The sequence below is a fragment of the Haliotis rubra genome, unplaced genomic scaffold, assembly GCF_003918875.1.
Source record: "Haliotis rubra isolate DU_JTF1 unplaced genomic scaffold, ASM391887v1 Scf816, whole genome shotgun sequence".
In the NCBI taxonomy this organism is placed as follows: domain Eukaryota; kingdom Metazoa; phylum Mollusca; class Gastropoda; order Lepetellida; family Haliotidae; genus Haliotis; species Haliotis rubra.
In genome coordinates this window covers 367,013-380,991 of record NW_025767542.1, presented here as the reverse complement: position 1 = coordinate 380,991, position 13,979 = coordinate 367,013, and the positions used below count along the sequence as shown (strand labels likewise).

The window sequence follows — 13,979 nt, the reverse complement described above, 5'->3', positions numbered from 1 at the left end:
TAGGAGATAAACCTACTGTGTGGGAAAATCAGAGGTATATAACGAAATTATAATAGTTTAAATTTCATTTAAAACCGAACGCGTAGCGTGAGGTTTTAAATGAACAATTTAGAGCTATTATAATTTCGTTATATACCTCTGATTTTCCCACACAGTGGGTTTATCTCCATTCTACCGTGGCAATTTTATGAACAATTTCAGGTGGAGCTCTTTCTTTGGTTACGAGTCAATGCGTGAAGCGGCCTCACATTCCAATCTCAACTGGCATCGCCCGAAACGGGGTGATTGGCGGCAAACCGTCAATGACTAACAAACTCCAGATTCAGTAATAACAAATCACGTTTTGTTTTTTCAATGCATCAATCACCAATCATTAACTGATAAGTTGGAAAACATATATCAAATAAGTTTAAAAAGCTTGGTTCACATTTGAAAATTCCACCGTAGACCCTTTCCCCACCAGAATAATGGCAGCAACCTCATGGCCTTGACCTTTTCTCGGAAGTCATTGTTTACATTTACGTGCAAATTTGGAAAGATGCTACGGGAGAGCCTCTGACAGTTTGCGCAAGGTTAACCTGATTGTATGACTGAGATAGTCTTTGATATCTACTTACTGGTACTGGTACAAAATTTAAGAGTAGAGGCGCTTTAGCTGTAACGAGAAGTCCGTGTTGTACCGAATTTAGATACTGTTGAATTTTGCGCCCAGTCAACTTGACGATTTCACGCACCTCTACGTCTGCGTGCGACAGCTGTGGTGACTCTTACACTCATGTGTGTACTTTGTGCTCAAATTCGATTCTACGGATATTATTTTCTACATTTTGGAAAGTGTTTTGTGACCTAGTGGCTTCAAAGTGTAGTGAATTCAAATTGAATCGGATTCGCTGGCATGTTCGCGAGTCTGTTGACAAAGAGCCAGATTTGTGGTGATATTTCCGAAAGGATGGATCAGGACATGAGGGTGTACCTCTAGCAAACACACGGTAAGGTAATTAATTATACTTTAATAGACCACTTTAGATCAAGCAGTGTAATGGATAAGAGGGATCATGACTAAGCTAAATAACTTTTTCAACGATATTATACTTTCAGAAAAAAAATATGTTGGGCTAAACAGAACGGTTTGCAGATTCTGTAATTGTGTTTTACTACCGCTAAATTTGAAACAGTACAAATTTCAAAATATCATTTTGTTTGAATTGATAACCCAACTGTTTATTTATGTGGACGGAAAGCATTAAAATTTCTTCGGCGTTCGATGTTAATGCATCCTCCGGTACCGGATCAAGATCAGTGGCGATATCGTTGACGAAAGCTGATAATTAATTTAACACGGAAATTAGCAGTCTGACATAACATAGAATCAACGTAAACATATTTGTTTTTGCTGAATTTTATTCGGAAAGCAGACGATGTTTTGATCTTGTTCGACTGAATATTTGTTTCCATGCTTTCGAAGTACTTTTGTATGTATAAACACCTATTGCTGTGATTTACGCAAGTAGTGAGTCGAGCCCGTCATCGCTAAATCCATCTTTAAAGACATGTGTAATTTCCGACAGCAAAACCGCCGTAATTTATCGATGCATCGGAAGGTTGTTTGCTGTCCGCCATGTTGGTGGGCAGACAAAAATAGTGCATTACCGTAAACCATGTATGATTGCGCAAGGGAAACAGAGACCTGTATAACGTGATTATATACCTCTGAATGACTTTAATTAACCAATCACAATCCAGTGTTTACTGAAGTCATGGTAGAATATTGCATAGAGCGACGTTTTGATGAGATTCTTACACCGTTATCAAGCTGATCGAAACGTCGCTTTATGCAGTAAACAAGAAGTTGTCATCCATACAGTTGCATGTTGCATTTTCATCTCTATACTGTATTAAACACTGTTGATGTCGACTGTCCTCATGTCAACCACAATAGTGTATTTAACACGGATGATGTCGACTGCTGATGTCGACTGCCCTAATGACCATATCTTCACTGTATTTAACACTGCTGATGTCAACTGGCCTCATGTCCACCTGTATACCGTATTTAACACTGTTGATGTCAACTGTCCTCATTTCCATCCCTTAACTGTATATACTGTGGATGTCAGTTGTCATGTCCACCCTTTACTGTTTTTAGCACTGTCGATGACGACTGTCCTCATGACCACATATTCACTGTATTTAACACTGTTGGTGGCGAATGTCCTCATGATCACCTGTATACCGTATTTAACACTGTCTTCATTTCCATCCCTTATCGGTATTCAACACTGCTGATGTCGATAGACCTCATGCCCGCCGTTTTACTGTATTTAACACCGTTTATTAAGACTGTAGCCATGTCCACCCTTTTATTGCTGTTAACACTGTTGGTGTCGACTGGTCATGCCGACTGAACTTGTATCCACCCACTTACTGTATTTAACACCGATGATGTCGATTGTCTTCATGTCAACGCTGACCCTTTACTACTATCGACTGTTTTCGCTTCCCAACAAGCCATAATTCAGGAGTGTTGGTTCCGAATGTTCACTTGTTAGATTCCATTCACTATTTATTGGCATAATACTCTATGGAGAGTCAGTGTTGAAAGAGGGACTACGCCTTAGCTATTGAATTGTTTATTTGCTTGAAACAACAGGCTGTGGCATACATTTTAAGCAGGTATTATTTACTGTCAGCATTCCAGTCTGTTGAATATATTTGTTGAAATCTGGCAGCGTGATAATGTCTTTGATACATATGTATTTTTCAAGAATTGAAATTGAATTTTTTGAGGATACTATACACCGACAAACGGTTTCATACGGATACATTCTTCACTATCATTTTTTGTGTGCATGCACATGTGCCCTTAATAACAAGATGAACATGTTGTCACAAGGCCTTCTGTACGTATAGTCTGTGTCTTTCATACCACTAGTCGTGATCTGCTAGCAGTGACAAATATGCACCCCATGGATCCGCCCTCTTTTGCTGAACTGAAGTGTGACAAAGCTGACAGTGCAACTATGATAGAGGAATGGGCATAAGCATAAGATGGACACGATAATACTGGTGTACGGGGGAACCCTGGTATATACAAATAACACACACTGTGCACTTTCTTCAGACAGGCAAGGACGACAATTTAATGTTGCCATTCAACTACAAAACAGTCGTCAATCGTCTATTCAGAAGGTATTTCGTCAAACTTGCAGAAAATCTGTTAAGGAGCTCGGGGGCAACTTTGACGAGAACGTTTGTTGATTTCCAGTAGCATTGTTTTCAATAGCTCCAATCATTAATAGCCTGATGTAATTGCTAGAGAGGACCACGTTTCGCAGATTGGTATTTGATGCCTAAACCCCACTAGTCCGGACGGTGAGATGGAAGGAAAATACGTTATCACACTGACATATATATCTTACCAAGACGTTTTCCGGACAAACTTCACTTCTGTGAACATGGTTTCCCTGTCAGAGACCTCATGAGACAAAGAAAACTACCCCTACGATAGCCAATCCTGTCTTTAAATACACATGCTTACATAGTAACCAAACCAACGTCCTGATATTTGTTATCTGATCAATGAAGTGGTTAATCCCACGGCCGTGGCATATAGTCCATATAAAGATGTAGGATTGTCTGACTGTCCGGAGATTAATACTAACGAAACAGGTGTTTTGTGTACTATAATCTCGTATCTTGTAGTTTCCATGCTGGCAAATGATCACATATTCCTTTGCCATAAACACAAATGATATTTCGAAAAGAGTGTCCGAGAGAGGAGGGATTAGAGAGTATCTTAGCTCTCGAGTAGTCAGAACAAATATTACAATAAAATAAGATTAAATGTATCAGCATCGTGAACAGAGTCGCAGGATATTTCTTGCAACTGACCTCAAAGCACACTTTCCTTGAAGCTGTACATATTGGTAATATGAGAAAAGGATTACTTCGTGACTCATTCTTAAATCATGATTGTTATCACTGATTGTTTTTTACATCAGCAACGCAGTGATCATAAATTTCTATCTCGGGAAGATCTCCCAAGCCAAGGATAAGGTAAGGTTTGAACTCTTTAGGCTCCTTAGCAATGAACGATGTCAAGGAAATCACAAATATATGATGAGCTCAATCGACCAGACTGACAGAAAGAATGGCCCTCGGCCTTTCTGAAAATGTCCAAGAGAGGACATTGGCACATTCCTGTGCGACACTGCAGATTATAGAAAGTTGTTACAGACTTAAAGCTCTTGCATGTGATGTTTGGAGTCAGCTCTTGTCTGTGATCATAAATTTCTATCTCGGGAAGATCTCCCAAGTCAAGGATAAGGTAAGGTTTGAACTTTTTAGGCTCCTTAGCAATGAACGATGTCAAGTAAATCACAAATATATGATGAGCTCAATCGACCAGACTGACAGAAAGAATGATCCTCGGCCTTTCTGAAAATGTCCAAAAGAGGACATTGGCACATTCCTGTGCGGCACGTACAGATTATAGAAAGTTGTTACAGACTTAAAGCTCTTGCATGTAATGTTTGTCGTCAGCTCTTGTCTGTGTTTTAATCCTTTGCATTAGCATTTATAATTCATGATCCATCGTTAACACTTTTAAGCATAAACGTGTGGCTCTGTTGAACATTGCAAAGTTCAAAACATTTTGTTGTCGATAGTAGCACCACTATGCAGAGAAGATTAATGTCTATGGTACGTTCCAGCCTCAACTCCTCCATAAACATATTATTAAACTGATCTAGTCGGAAACGTACAGAAACTGTAATGGTTTCTTTAAATTATGGAACTTACAAGGGTTTAACTACATCATATAGCGTATATATATATGTGTTACATAATACTAGATGCTACATTCTTATGCTTTTCGTTACACATTGAAACAATAGAACAACATAATCTATGGGCACAATGAGTCATTACACCTGCCACGTACATGTACATGAGTGCTTATCAGTCACAAACTAAAAGGCAAAGGCGTTTGATTTTGTTGGCTATGTGTACTGTACAGTTTTGCATTTCAGATTATATGGTATTCAATTTACTATCGCTACTTTTATTTAAAACATTTCACCTGTCACGTACATGAACATTGATTAATATCCTGAGTACTCATCATTCACAAACTAAACAGCACTAGCATTTGAAAAGGTTGGCTGCATGTACTATACAGGATTGCATTTGAAGAACATGTACTCATTTTGCTATTGCTACTTGTATATTTATTTAAAACTGGTTTCAACATGTATCCTCCCATAATCATGAACATCTGCATTCTGGTAAGTGGTAAGTGCGTCATAGGTATTGTCAATGTTTCGAGAGTATTGCTCTGACACATAGTTTACACAACCCCAATTACTGTGGCTGCTGTCGACAGTTACCATCTGACTATCGGGAATCTTTTCGTATACGTCATCCTGCTCTGGGCGGACCTGATCATTTGCGATGACTTCATCTCTGCTCTTCTTAGGCCTCTCCTTGTGTGCTTTTCTGTAAGAAATCAGAACCTTTGGGTATGTATATGTATGTCAAAGAATGGATGCACAGTTTGATAAGGAACGTAATTAGACGATTAGACACAGTGGAGACATTGCATGATATAATCGACTTAATTTTAGCACAGTGTTTGCCCATGCTATATCTTGATGACGGGCAGATGCCAGTGAATGTGTGAAGCCAATTTCTGGTGTCCCCGTCGTGATATTGCTGGAATATTGCTAAAAGCTGCGTAAAACAAAACTCACTTACTCACTTGAGAGTAACATCGTTACCCAGTATCATGACACTGTTACTCCTTCGTACACCTTTCGCAAACCTTATGGGACCATCACTCATGCACAGTTATTCATCTTTTATTTATAAATATATGGTAATGATAGATTAGGGATCATGAAACGAAACGAGCTTTTGGAAGAGATTGCTAAACATTGTGGAAGGACTTCGTACGTATTGAATCTCTAACATACCTTCGTCTACGGATAATCACGACGATAATCACAACAAGGATGACGACAACTGCAGCAACTACTCCTCCGACCACAGTAGCAATTGGGAACAAAGCTGAAATTAGATGCACAGTTATTAATAGTTGTTATGGTCTAAATGATTCCTATCAGATACCTTATATGTAATGAGTCAAAGTCAAGTTATTTATTCTTTAAACATACCTTTTGTTGTAACTTCAATTTGTTGACTTGTGGTGCACCCATGATTTGTGCACGTGAAAGCGTAAACACTGGAAATAACGCAAAATGACATAATGACAGTTTATGTAAAGACATAAAAACTATGTATGTATGTATGTATGTATGTATGTATGTATGTATGTATGTATGTATGTATGTATGTATGTATGTATGTATGTATGTATGTATGTATGTATGTATGTATGTATGTATGTATGTATGTATGTATGCATGCATGCATGTATGTATGTACGTATGTGTAAATAGATGGATGACGTTAAATGTGTTGTGTTAGTTAATTAGCAATAAGGCTTAGTAAATACAACATCCTCTATACTTTGGACACGTTCTATGAAGCCGGATTGAAATCTCGATTTATGATGTGGTCCAACATTAACATCGGTCGTACATGTGTAGGGAATGAGCCTGATGGTACATTGTGATTGCCAATGGTACGACCCTGGAGTATGACAGCGGTTTTGATGTAGATCGGCTGACGAGTCGGCCTTGTATTGTACGACGGACTCTTCATGTTTGTGGCTTGCCAGGGCATGATTTCACAACATTCGTCACTGGTGTTTGAAAAACATGTGAAAGTGGTGACCCTGCCATCAGAGCAAGTAACAAGTCACTACTTTACCGAATCTAGAATATGGATCTATATGCAGCCTAAAGATGTATTACTCATGAGCAAGTGTTCTGAAATGCTTAGTATTGTAAATATTCTTAACACGAATATCAGATTGTCGGTGTCATCAACAACTTACATAAATGTTTCTCCTGCTGGGAGTTTCCCATTACAGAAAACGCCTGGCAGGTTTCCACTGCAATCTTCCTCCCCTAGCGTAAAGGTCAAAGTTTGTTTACCTGTCAATAAAATTATAATCATTAGCATCATATATCAATGCATCAGCCAAATCAGTCACTGAGCCTAAACACCAATATTTATGAAATTTTGGGGAAAATGATCACCTAGCGAGGTCAATAACACTAAGCGTTCCCGAAAAGGTCTGCAGTTGCACGGACATTTGTTGGCCTTGGAGAAAGCAATTTTCGCATAATTGCAGAAGGCGGCTGTATATGTCAACAGGAAAAAAACATCCCAGGAGCATTTATTAATTTCGGTTAGTTTAGAAACGAAGATACTTTAATTATACTTTTTATCCTGTAGTAATTTGGAATTTAAGTTTCATGTACTTCTCGAGTTTCTTGATTCAAGTTGTAAGACACGAATAGTCGCTTGCTGGCAGTCATAAATGGAACTTTGGTATATCTACATTTAAAACCTTCCAGGACAGAAATATTGTAACCACGTGTCAGCTGTTGCAGTAAGGATGTCACCAATACTCACCAACATTTCCAACAAGCCAATCCTGTTTTGTTGCCCTGTACTCCACGTTGAAACTATTTGCACTGGCCTTATTCCAGTTAGCAATTTCGTTATAGTCCGCAGCAGAGGTTGTTGCGCGACGTTTTCCTGTACGATTAGTACCAAGTATTCAGACAGCAACGGCATATATATATTATTTCTACATCAAGAGAACCGGACATTAACATTTGCTGTTGTAATCTTTTTATTCACACTGACAATTTCCGAAAAAGTGAAAATTGCTAGCACCCTCCAGAAAGCTGGATTATTGCTGATTGCGGCATTAAACAACAATAAAACAAAGCAAATTGTTAGCGACATAGCAAACACACTATTACAACGTTAAATAGGGGATACGAACACGTGAATATTTCACTCATTTAAGTGATACGTTAACGTGCAAATAAAGAGATTTGAAAGGTTTTTTTTCCATCAACAGTATACTCACTGCTTTGTCCACAGCTTGCTCCTGTCTTACACACCATCATTCCGGTGATATCTACTTGACCGTTTGTTCGATCATTCAGACACTTCGGGCAGATGTTCAGTGTCACCGTCTCCTCTTTTTCTCCTGCTCCTTTTTTCACAGATTCCATAACTGCCGACTGCAGTGGGGCTACAAAACAGATAGTGAATAGTAGCACTCCACTCCACTCCATCCAGAGGTGGATAAGTCCAAAATATATATTCACTTGAAATTTTGTCATTCTGTTTATTGGGCCTTGTAAATAGTCATGTCACTCAGAAATGTTTCTGCTCTCAAAATTTTTCATTAATTAGCCGTTAAATAGAATTCTACGAAATTGACCCAGAATCGCATGTGAAAATGTATGAATCATTGTGCTATTTTTCAGTTGACAATGTTTTAAAAACCATTCATGCTGTCAGAATTATTTTACTTTGTATTGAAAGAAGACATATAACTTCCACTTCAATTATATTTTTGTAGAGTTGTTGAGTACAGCTCCATAGCAACTGTTGTCAGGGTAACGGGTATTATCTCAGAACAGCAAACGTTTGATGTTGCAATTGCTATTACCTTGCTAAATACAATTATCCAATTGTTATATCCATATATATAAAGTTCGTAAAGTATAATTTTGTTTTTATTAAACTTTGTAATTTATCAAAAATTCATATTTTTCAAATTTGGACAGGAAACAATTTTGTACATTTACCAAAAGAAATCAACTAATCATTGAATATTCCACAAGAAATTATTATCTAAGTATTCAAGAGGTAGTTAGGTTAGTTTCATTATTAGACAAAAATAACAGCGAGATTTGCAATATCAACCTGCTGAACTAGCACGTACCTTCCTATAAACTGGATGTTTTGAAGAAAAATGCTAAGTATAGAGCCACTGTACATGCTTCATACATTCATGCTTTTGGGAGGCCTAGATTACTCACCAATAGCTTAAAAGCTTGCAGATTTTCATGTACAAAAGCCTATTATAGTTCTTTTTCTTATGTACTGAAGTAAAATATGCTGATTCGTCAAAATTATACTATTCAGTAAATGTGCCATTACCTTTCAAATTAAAAAAATAAAGCGAGAAAGTCAAGATACATTCATACTGGCATTCTTACATCTGTCATCTGTTCAAAGCCTTCATTCATTCCTGGTAAAGTGAGTGAGTTAGTGAGAGAGTGGGTTAGTTGGTTAGTGGGTTAGTTGGTTAGTTTGTTGACTGGTTGCTTGGTTGGTAAGCTGGTTAGTTAGTTTAGTTACTAAGTTAAATAAATATTTGAATAAATAAGTATATAAATAAAACAAATCCTTTCAGTTTGTCATACATCCCCATATATTACTGATTCATAATCTGTCATACTATTTTCCACACACCAATCCTACTCCGACAAAAAACATATACCTATTATACATTAGCTAAAAGCAATCAAGGGGCGGTGGGTAGCCTAGTGGTTACAGCGTTCACGCTGAAGATCCGGGTTCGATTCCCCACATGGGCACAATGTGTGAAGCCCATTGTTGGTGTCCCCCGCCGTGATATTGCTGGAATATTGCACAAAGCGGCGTAAAACTAAACTCACTCACTAAAACCATTCAAACGAATCATGCACTCATTCAAACAGAACACACAGCATATGGCCATATATTAACTATATTATATTCTCACTAATTATTCATTCATTCCATCTGGTGTCTTTTTCTGTTTACAGATTTTTGTCATTTTTTTTTTCTCGGTTTCCATGGAAACGTTTTGGACTTAGTCTTAAAGGGAGGGGTGGGCTTCGTTTCCAGAGCATAACTAAAAAACCGTTCAATATTTTTCTGCAAAAATTGGTAGATATATCAAACAGAACTTAAGGTGGTGCCTTGTGCTGTTTACAGATTTTTGGCATTTTTATTTTTCTCGGTTTCCATGGAAGCGATTCGGACTTAGTCTGAAAGGGGAGGGGTAGGTTTTGTTTCCGAGCACAACTCGAAAACTTCTTATTATAATATTTTTCAGCAAAACTTGGAAGATATGTGAGGCAGATCCCAAAGTGGTGCCTTTGGGTGTTTGCAGATTTGTGGCATTTTTATTTTTCCCGGTTTCCATGGAAACGAGAAACTTAATCTCAAAAGTGAGGGGTGGGCTTCGTTTCCGGTGCACAACTCGAAAACCGTTCAATATCTTTTAACAGAACTTGGCAGATATATGAGACAGATCTTGAAGTGGTGCCTTTTGCTATTTACAGACTTTTGTAATTTATTATTTTCTCGGTTTCCATGGAAACGACTCGGAATTAGTCTCAAAAGGGAGGGTAGGGCTTTCGTTTCCGGAGCACAACTCAAAAACTTCTTAATATCTTTCAGCAAAACTTGGCAGATATGTGAGGCAGATCTTGAAGTGGTGCCTTTTGCTGTTTACAGATTTTTGGCATTTTTATTTTTCTCGGTTTCCATGGAAACAATTTAAACTTAGTCTCAAAAGGGAGGTGTGGGCTTCGTTTCCAGAGCACAACTCAAAAGTTTCAGCTAAACTTGGCAGATATGTGAGACAGATTTTTGTTATTTATATATTTCATGACTCCATGGGAACGATTTGAACTTAGTCTAAAAAAATCAAGCTGGACTTAAGTAACTGTCAGATGATTTGTTCTTTTAAATATATGGGGGCCGGGGGCATATGTCATCTTCTGATAACTCTTGTATTGGTTGATACATGTCAAAGAAATCTATTTGCGTATATCGATGTTCATCATGTCGGTCACTAGATCTAGTAGAGGACATGTAGCTTGAATATTGCAGATTTGGTCGTTAGAGAACAAACAAAAAAACAAAATGATATCATGTGGCTAGAAAAGTTCACTCACTTCTTGCAAAAATACACACACCGCATCTTTTTCGGATTTTTTCAAAATCTTATGACAGCTGACGAATAGCACAAATTTTAAACACCTCTATTCCAATGACATCACTCACTGTTTTCTCACTCTCACACACACACACACACACACACACACACACACACACACACACACACACACATGCTGTACAACTTTGGAACAGAAAGAACAACTTGGAAATATAGTCATTAACACTTCCGTTTCTACACAATTGTCTGGTTTTAGAAATCATATGCCCAATGCAGAACACATTTTCGTCAGTTACAAGTAACAAATACTCAAATTATTATTGATTGCAAAAAAGGCTCAATTTCAATTTTAATATAACTAGAATTTAAACCATGTTAATTAGATGCAGTCGGGACCCCTCACAAGAGATCATAGTCGTGTAATTATTTCGTGAGTCGTAATTCACATTAAGTGACCTGGATCCACAATATCATCAAATCATAGGTGAAATCTGGTGAATTCCACTGGACACATGTCAAGTGGTAGCAGCAGAGTTCAAATTTGAGTTAATACATTACAGGCACGTTCCGAAACCGTACAGGTTACACTGTACGTAAAGATTTGTTATGACTGGAAATGGTTTCGTCACTGTTATTAACCAACTACAGGTTTGCTGAGTGTTATAAATAATAACGACACATCACAGCAGTTAATACTAAGTATCCAGTAAATCACACAGTCGAAATGTTAGTCAATAATTCAATACTTACCACCTCCCACTATGTCTTTGCTTACACCGACAACAGAGCCTGCAAACCCTCTGTTGTAGAGACGGACCTAGTTACAGAGAAAATATGTAGAATGAGTATCATTTCAGAGTCTTTGTGACGATAACAGTGATGTAATAATATATAATGACGTAAGGGACTCGAGAAAAACTTGTCACGCATAATACAATGCCGCCTTCGAGTCACTCATCTCTCGGAAACGGTTTCGGTAAACAATGTTCGCAATTTAACCGTTGGGACATAACGTCCTGATTCATCCAAACTGGATGGTTTAGATCGACGCTTATGTTCAGTGAGTCGTGTTGCTCGTCCAGATATGACTATCCGAAGACCGCTCAAAGAATCCTGGCATCTCGCTTGACTGTTTGCAGTAAATGCCGAGATAAATGTTGTCGGTTGGATCATGGCCTGTATATCGGCATGGGTGACGCATGTTTAAAAAGATTTCACAGCAGCCCACGTAGATATATGGTCAACAGTTTACAAAGGCGGCCGTTGTGCAGTTACCAGTGATATTCATATAATTTTCGCTTGGTAATTAGGACAAAAGTTTGAAGGCAGAAACAAATCTGATTTAATGCATTGTTTGAAAATGTCGCAATACACACAAGGCGAATTTGCGTTACACAACGGGAGCACAATTTTTATGTCATTTTTCTTTTTCTTTTAAGAACCAGAGTATACTTCTCGAAAGCTGATGGAGATAGCTAATGAACAACGGCAGACGATAGAACAAGGAGTGTTAACATGAGGATTCGAATTCTGTGGAGTCATTAATTTCCTGCAGGCTGAGCAATTTCTAGAACCCGAGGGAGAGGACCAAATGTATTAAAAGCCCTTACATTTACCCATGATAACCAAATAAGAGGCTTAAATTTGGAAACATTTTGTTTAGTAAACAGAATAAAAATTATGAGGTTTCCGCGCATCTGTTAGGGGAGATAACTTCTGTGGATAGCGGTTGGAGGACCACCTGGATTCCGAAATAAGTTTTAGGAAAAAGGAAAACAAGTGAAGGACCTATTCGTAAGGAGTTTGTGTTTGAACAATAGTTACTTGTCCAGAATGAATTACTGTCAGATGTAACGAGTGGTGTTGGCGTTGTTCTATTTAGATGTCTTACGGTTTAGGTGTGATCTGGATTCTTCCAGAACAGCATCCAATCTAACTACTTTGTACAATATATAATTTTCTGGAGTGAGTGAGTATGGTTTAACGCCACTTTGAGGAATATTCCAGCAATATCAAGGCGGGGCACACCAGAAATGTGCTTCACACATTGTACCCATGTGGGGAAACGAACCCGGGTCTTCGGCGTGACGAGCGAACGCTTTAACCACTAAGCTACCCCACCCCCCCTAATTTTCTGGAAGATGTTTGAAGCTATACAACGGGGTAAACACATGCCGCTGTCATCTCATGTGCAGTGAAAACCAGCGCGCGGTTGTCTACTATCACCTTTTTCAGCCTCGACATCCAGACCTGTTTCGGAAAAGCTTGACCACTGTTGTGGCTAGATTATTTTTACCATCATATCATTTATTATTTCGCTGTTGCCTTTGCGCAATCAACGTTTATTTTCTGCGTGGCTGCATGGGGAAGAATTAATGTGACTGATGAAAACCAACACATAAAAGTTTAGATTAATTGGTACATTTTGTCTCAGGAATACATACTTACTGATGACGTCGACAGAGGACAAACGACAACTTAACCAAGTAATAGTATACGCTCACTTGACTTACATTTCAGGGGCGATCTTACACCTTACGACCTGATCTTGTTTTTATGGCCATGTTGGAAATTGTGATGATGCACGGCTCGGGTTCTTCATTATTTACAGTTTCATAGATTGAAACTTCCTTATGAACATATTAATCGCATTCATAATAAGTATAGTGATATGCATCGTGTCTCAACTCACCTCGAAGAGATACTTGAATTCTGTAGTTACGTTCACCTTGACGTCCCACATGCAGTCGCCGTTATTGGTGAAGTTCTCATTCCTCCTTATAGGATTATATGTCGACTGTTGCTGGTGAACAAATATAACGAGAGGTGGAAGCAGATTTGTAATCAGCTCGTATGGACAGTAATGACACTCGAACAAGCTTACACTAGCATTAATGATAAATTAGTGGTACGTAATAGTATCCCTGACGAATTAATGAAGACGTTTTAACGTGCCCCAGTCATTCATAACACATGTGATCAGCAATGGGCAGTGACTGTCGCAGACAGGATTATGCACAGTGTGATAAAACGTCAATAAAACAGCTTATAACTTCATTTAGTACATTTTGACCCTCTTACTAATACGGCTAAG

General features: G+C 38.3%; 1 protein-coding gene across 3 annotated transcripts in view; it reads right to left on the bottom strand.

Moving 5' to 3' along the window:
• The window catches only part of LOC124261914, a 322,925-nt gene that overhangs the window by 66,516 nt on the left and 242,430 nt on the right, over nucleotides 1-13,979 (bottom strand). For 2 of the 3 annotated variants that reach the window (XM_046696277.1, XM_046696279.1), the window contains 8 exons: nucleotides 13,578-13,688; nucleotides 11,636-11,702; nucleotides 8,009-8,176; nucleotides 7,543-7,668; nucleotides 6,959-7,058; nucleotides 6,174-6,241; nucleotides 5,973-6,066; nucleotides 5,042-5,496 (listed from right to left, as the gene is read on the bottom strand). In XM_046696277.1, the coding sequence (XP_046552233.1) occupies nucleotides 5,229-5,496; nucleotides 5,973-6,066; nucleotides 6,174-6,241; nucleotides 6,959-7,058; nucleotides 7,543-7,668; nucleotides 8,009-8,176; nucleotides 11,636-11,702; nucleotides 13,578-13,688 (1,002 nt within the window). In that variant the 3' untranslated portion in view covers nucleotides 5,042-5,228. Of the gene's footprint in view, nucleotides 1-5,041; nucleotides 5,497-5,972; nucleotides 6,067-6,173; nucleotides 6,242-6,958; nucleotides 7,059-7,542; nucleotides 7,669-8,008; nucleotides 8,177-11,635; nucleotides 11,703-13,577; nucleotides 13,689-13,979 lie in introns of those variants that run through there. The other variant, XM_046696278.1, reaches the window with a different exon arrangement.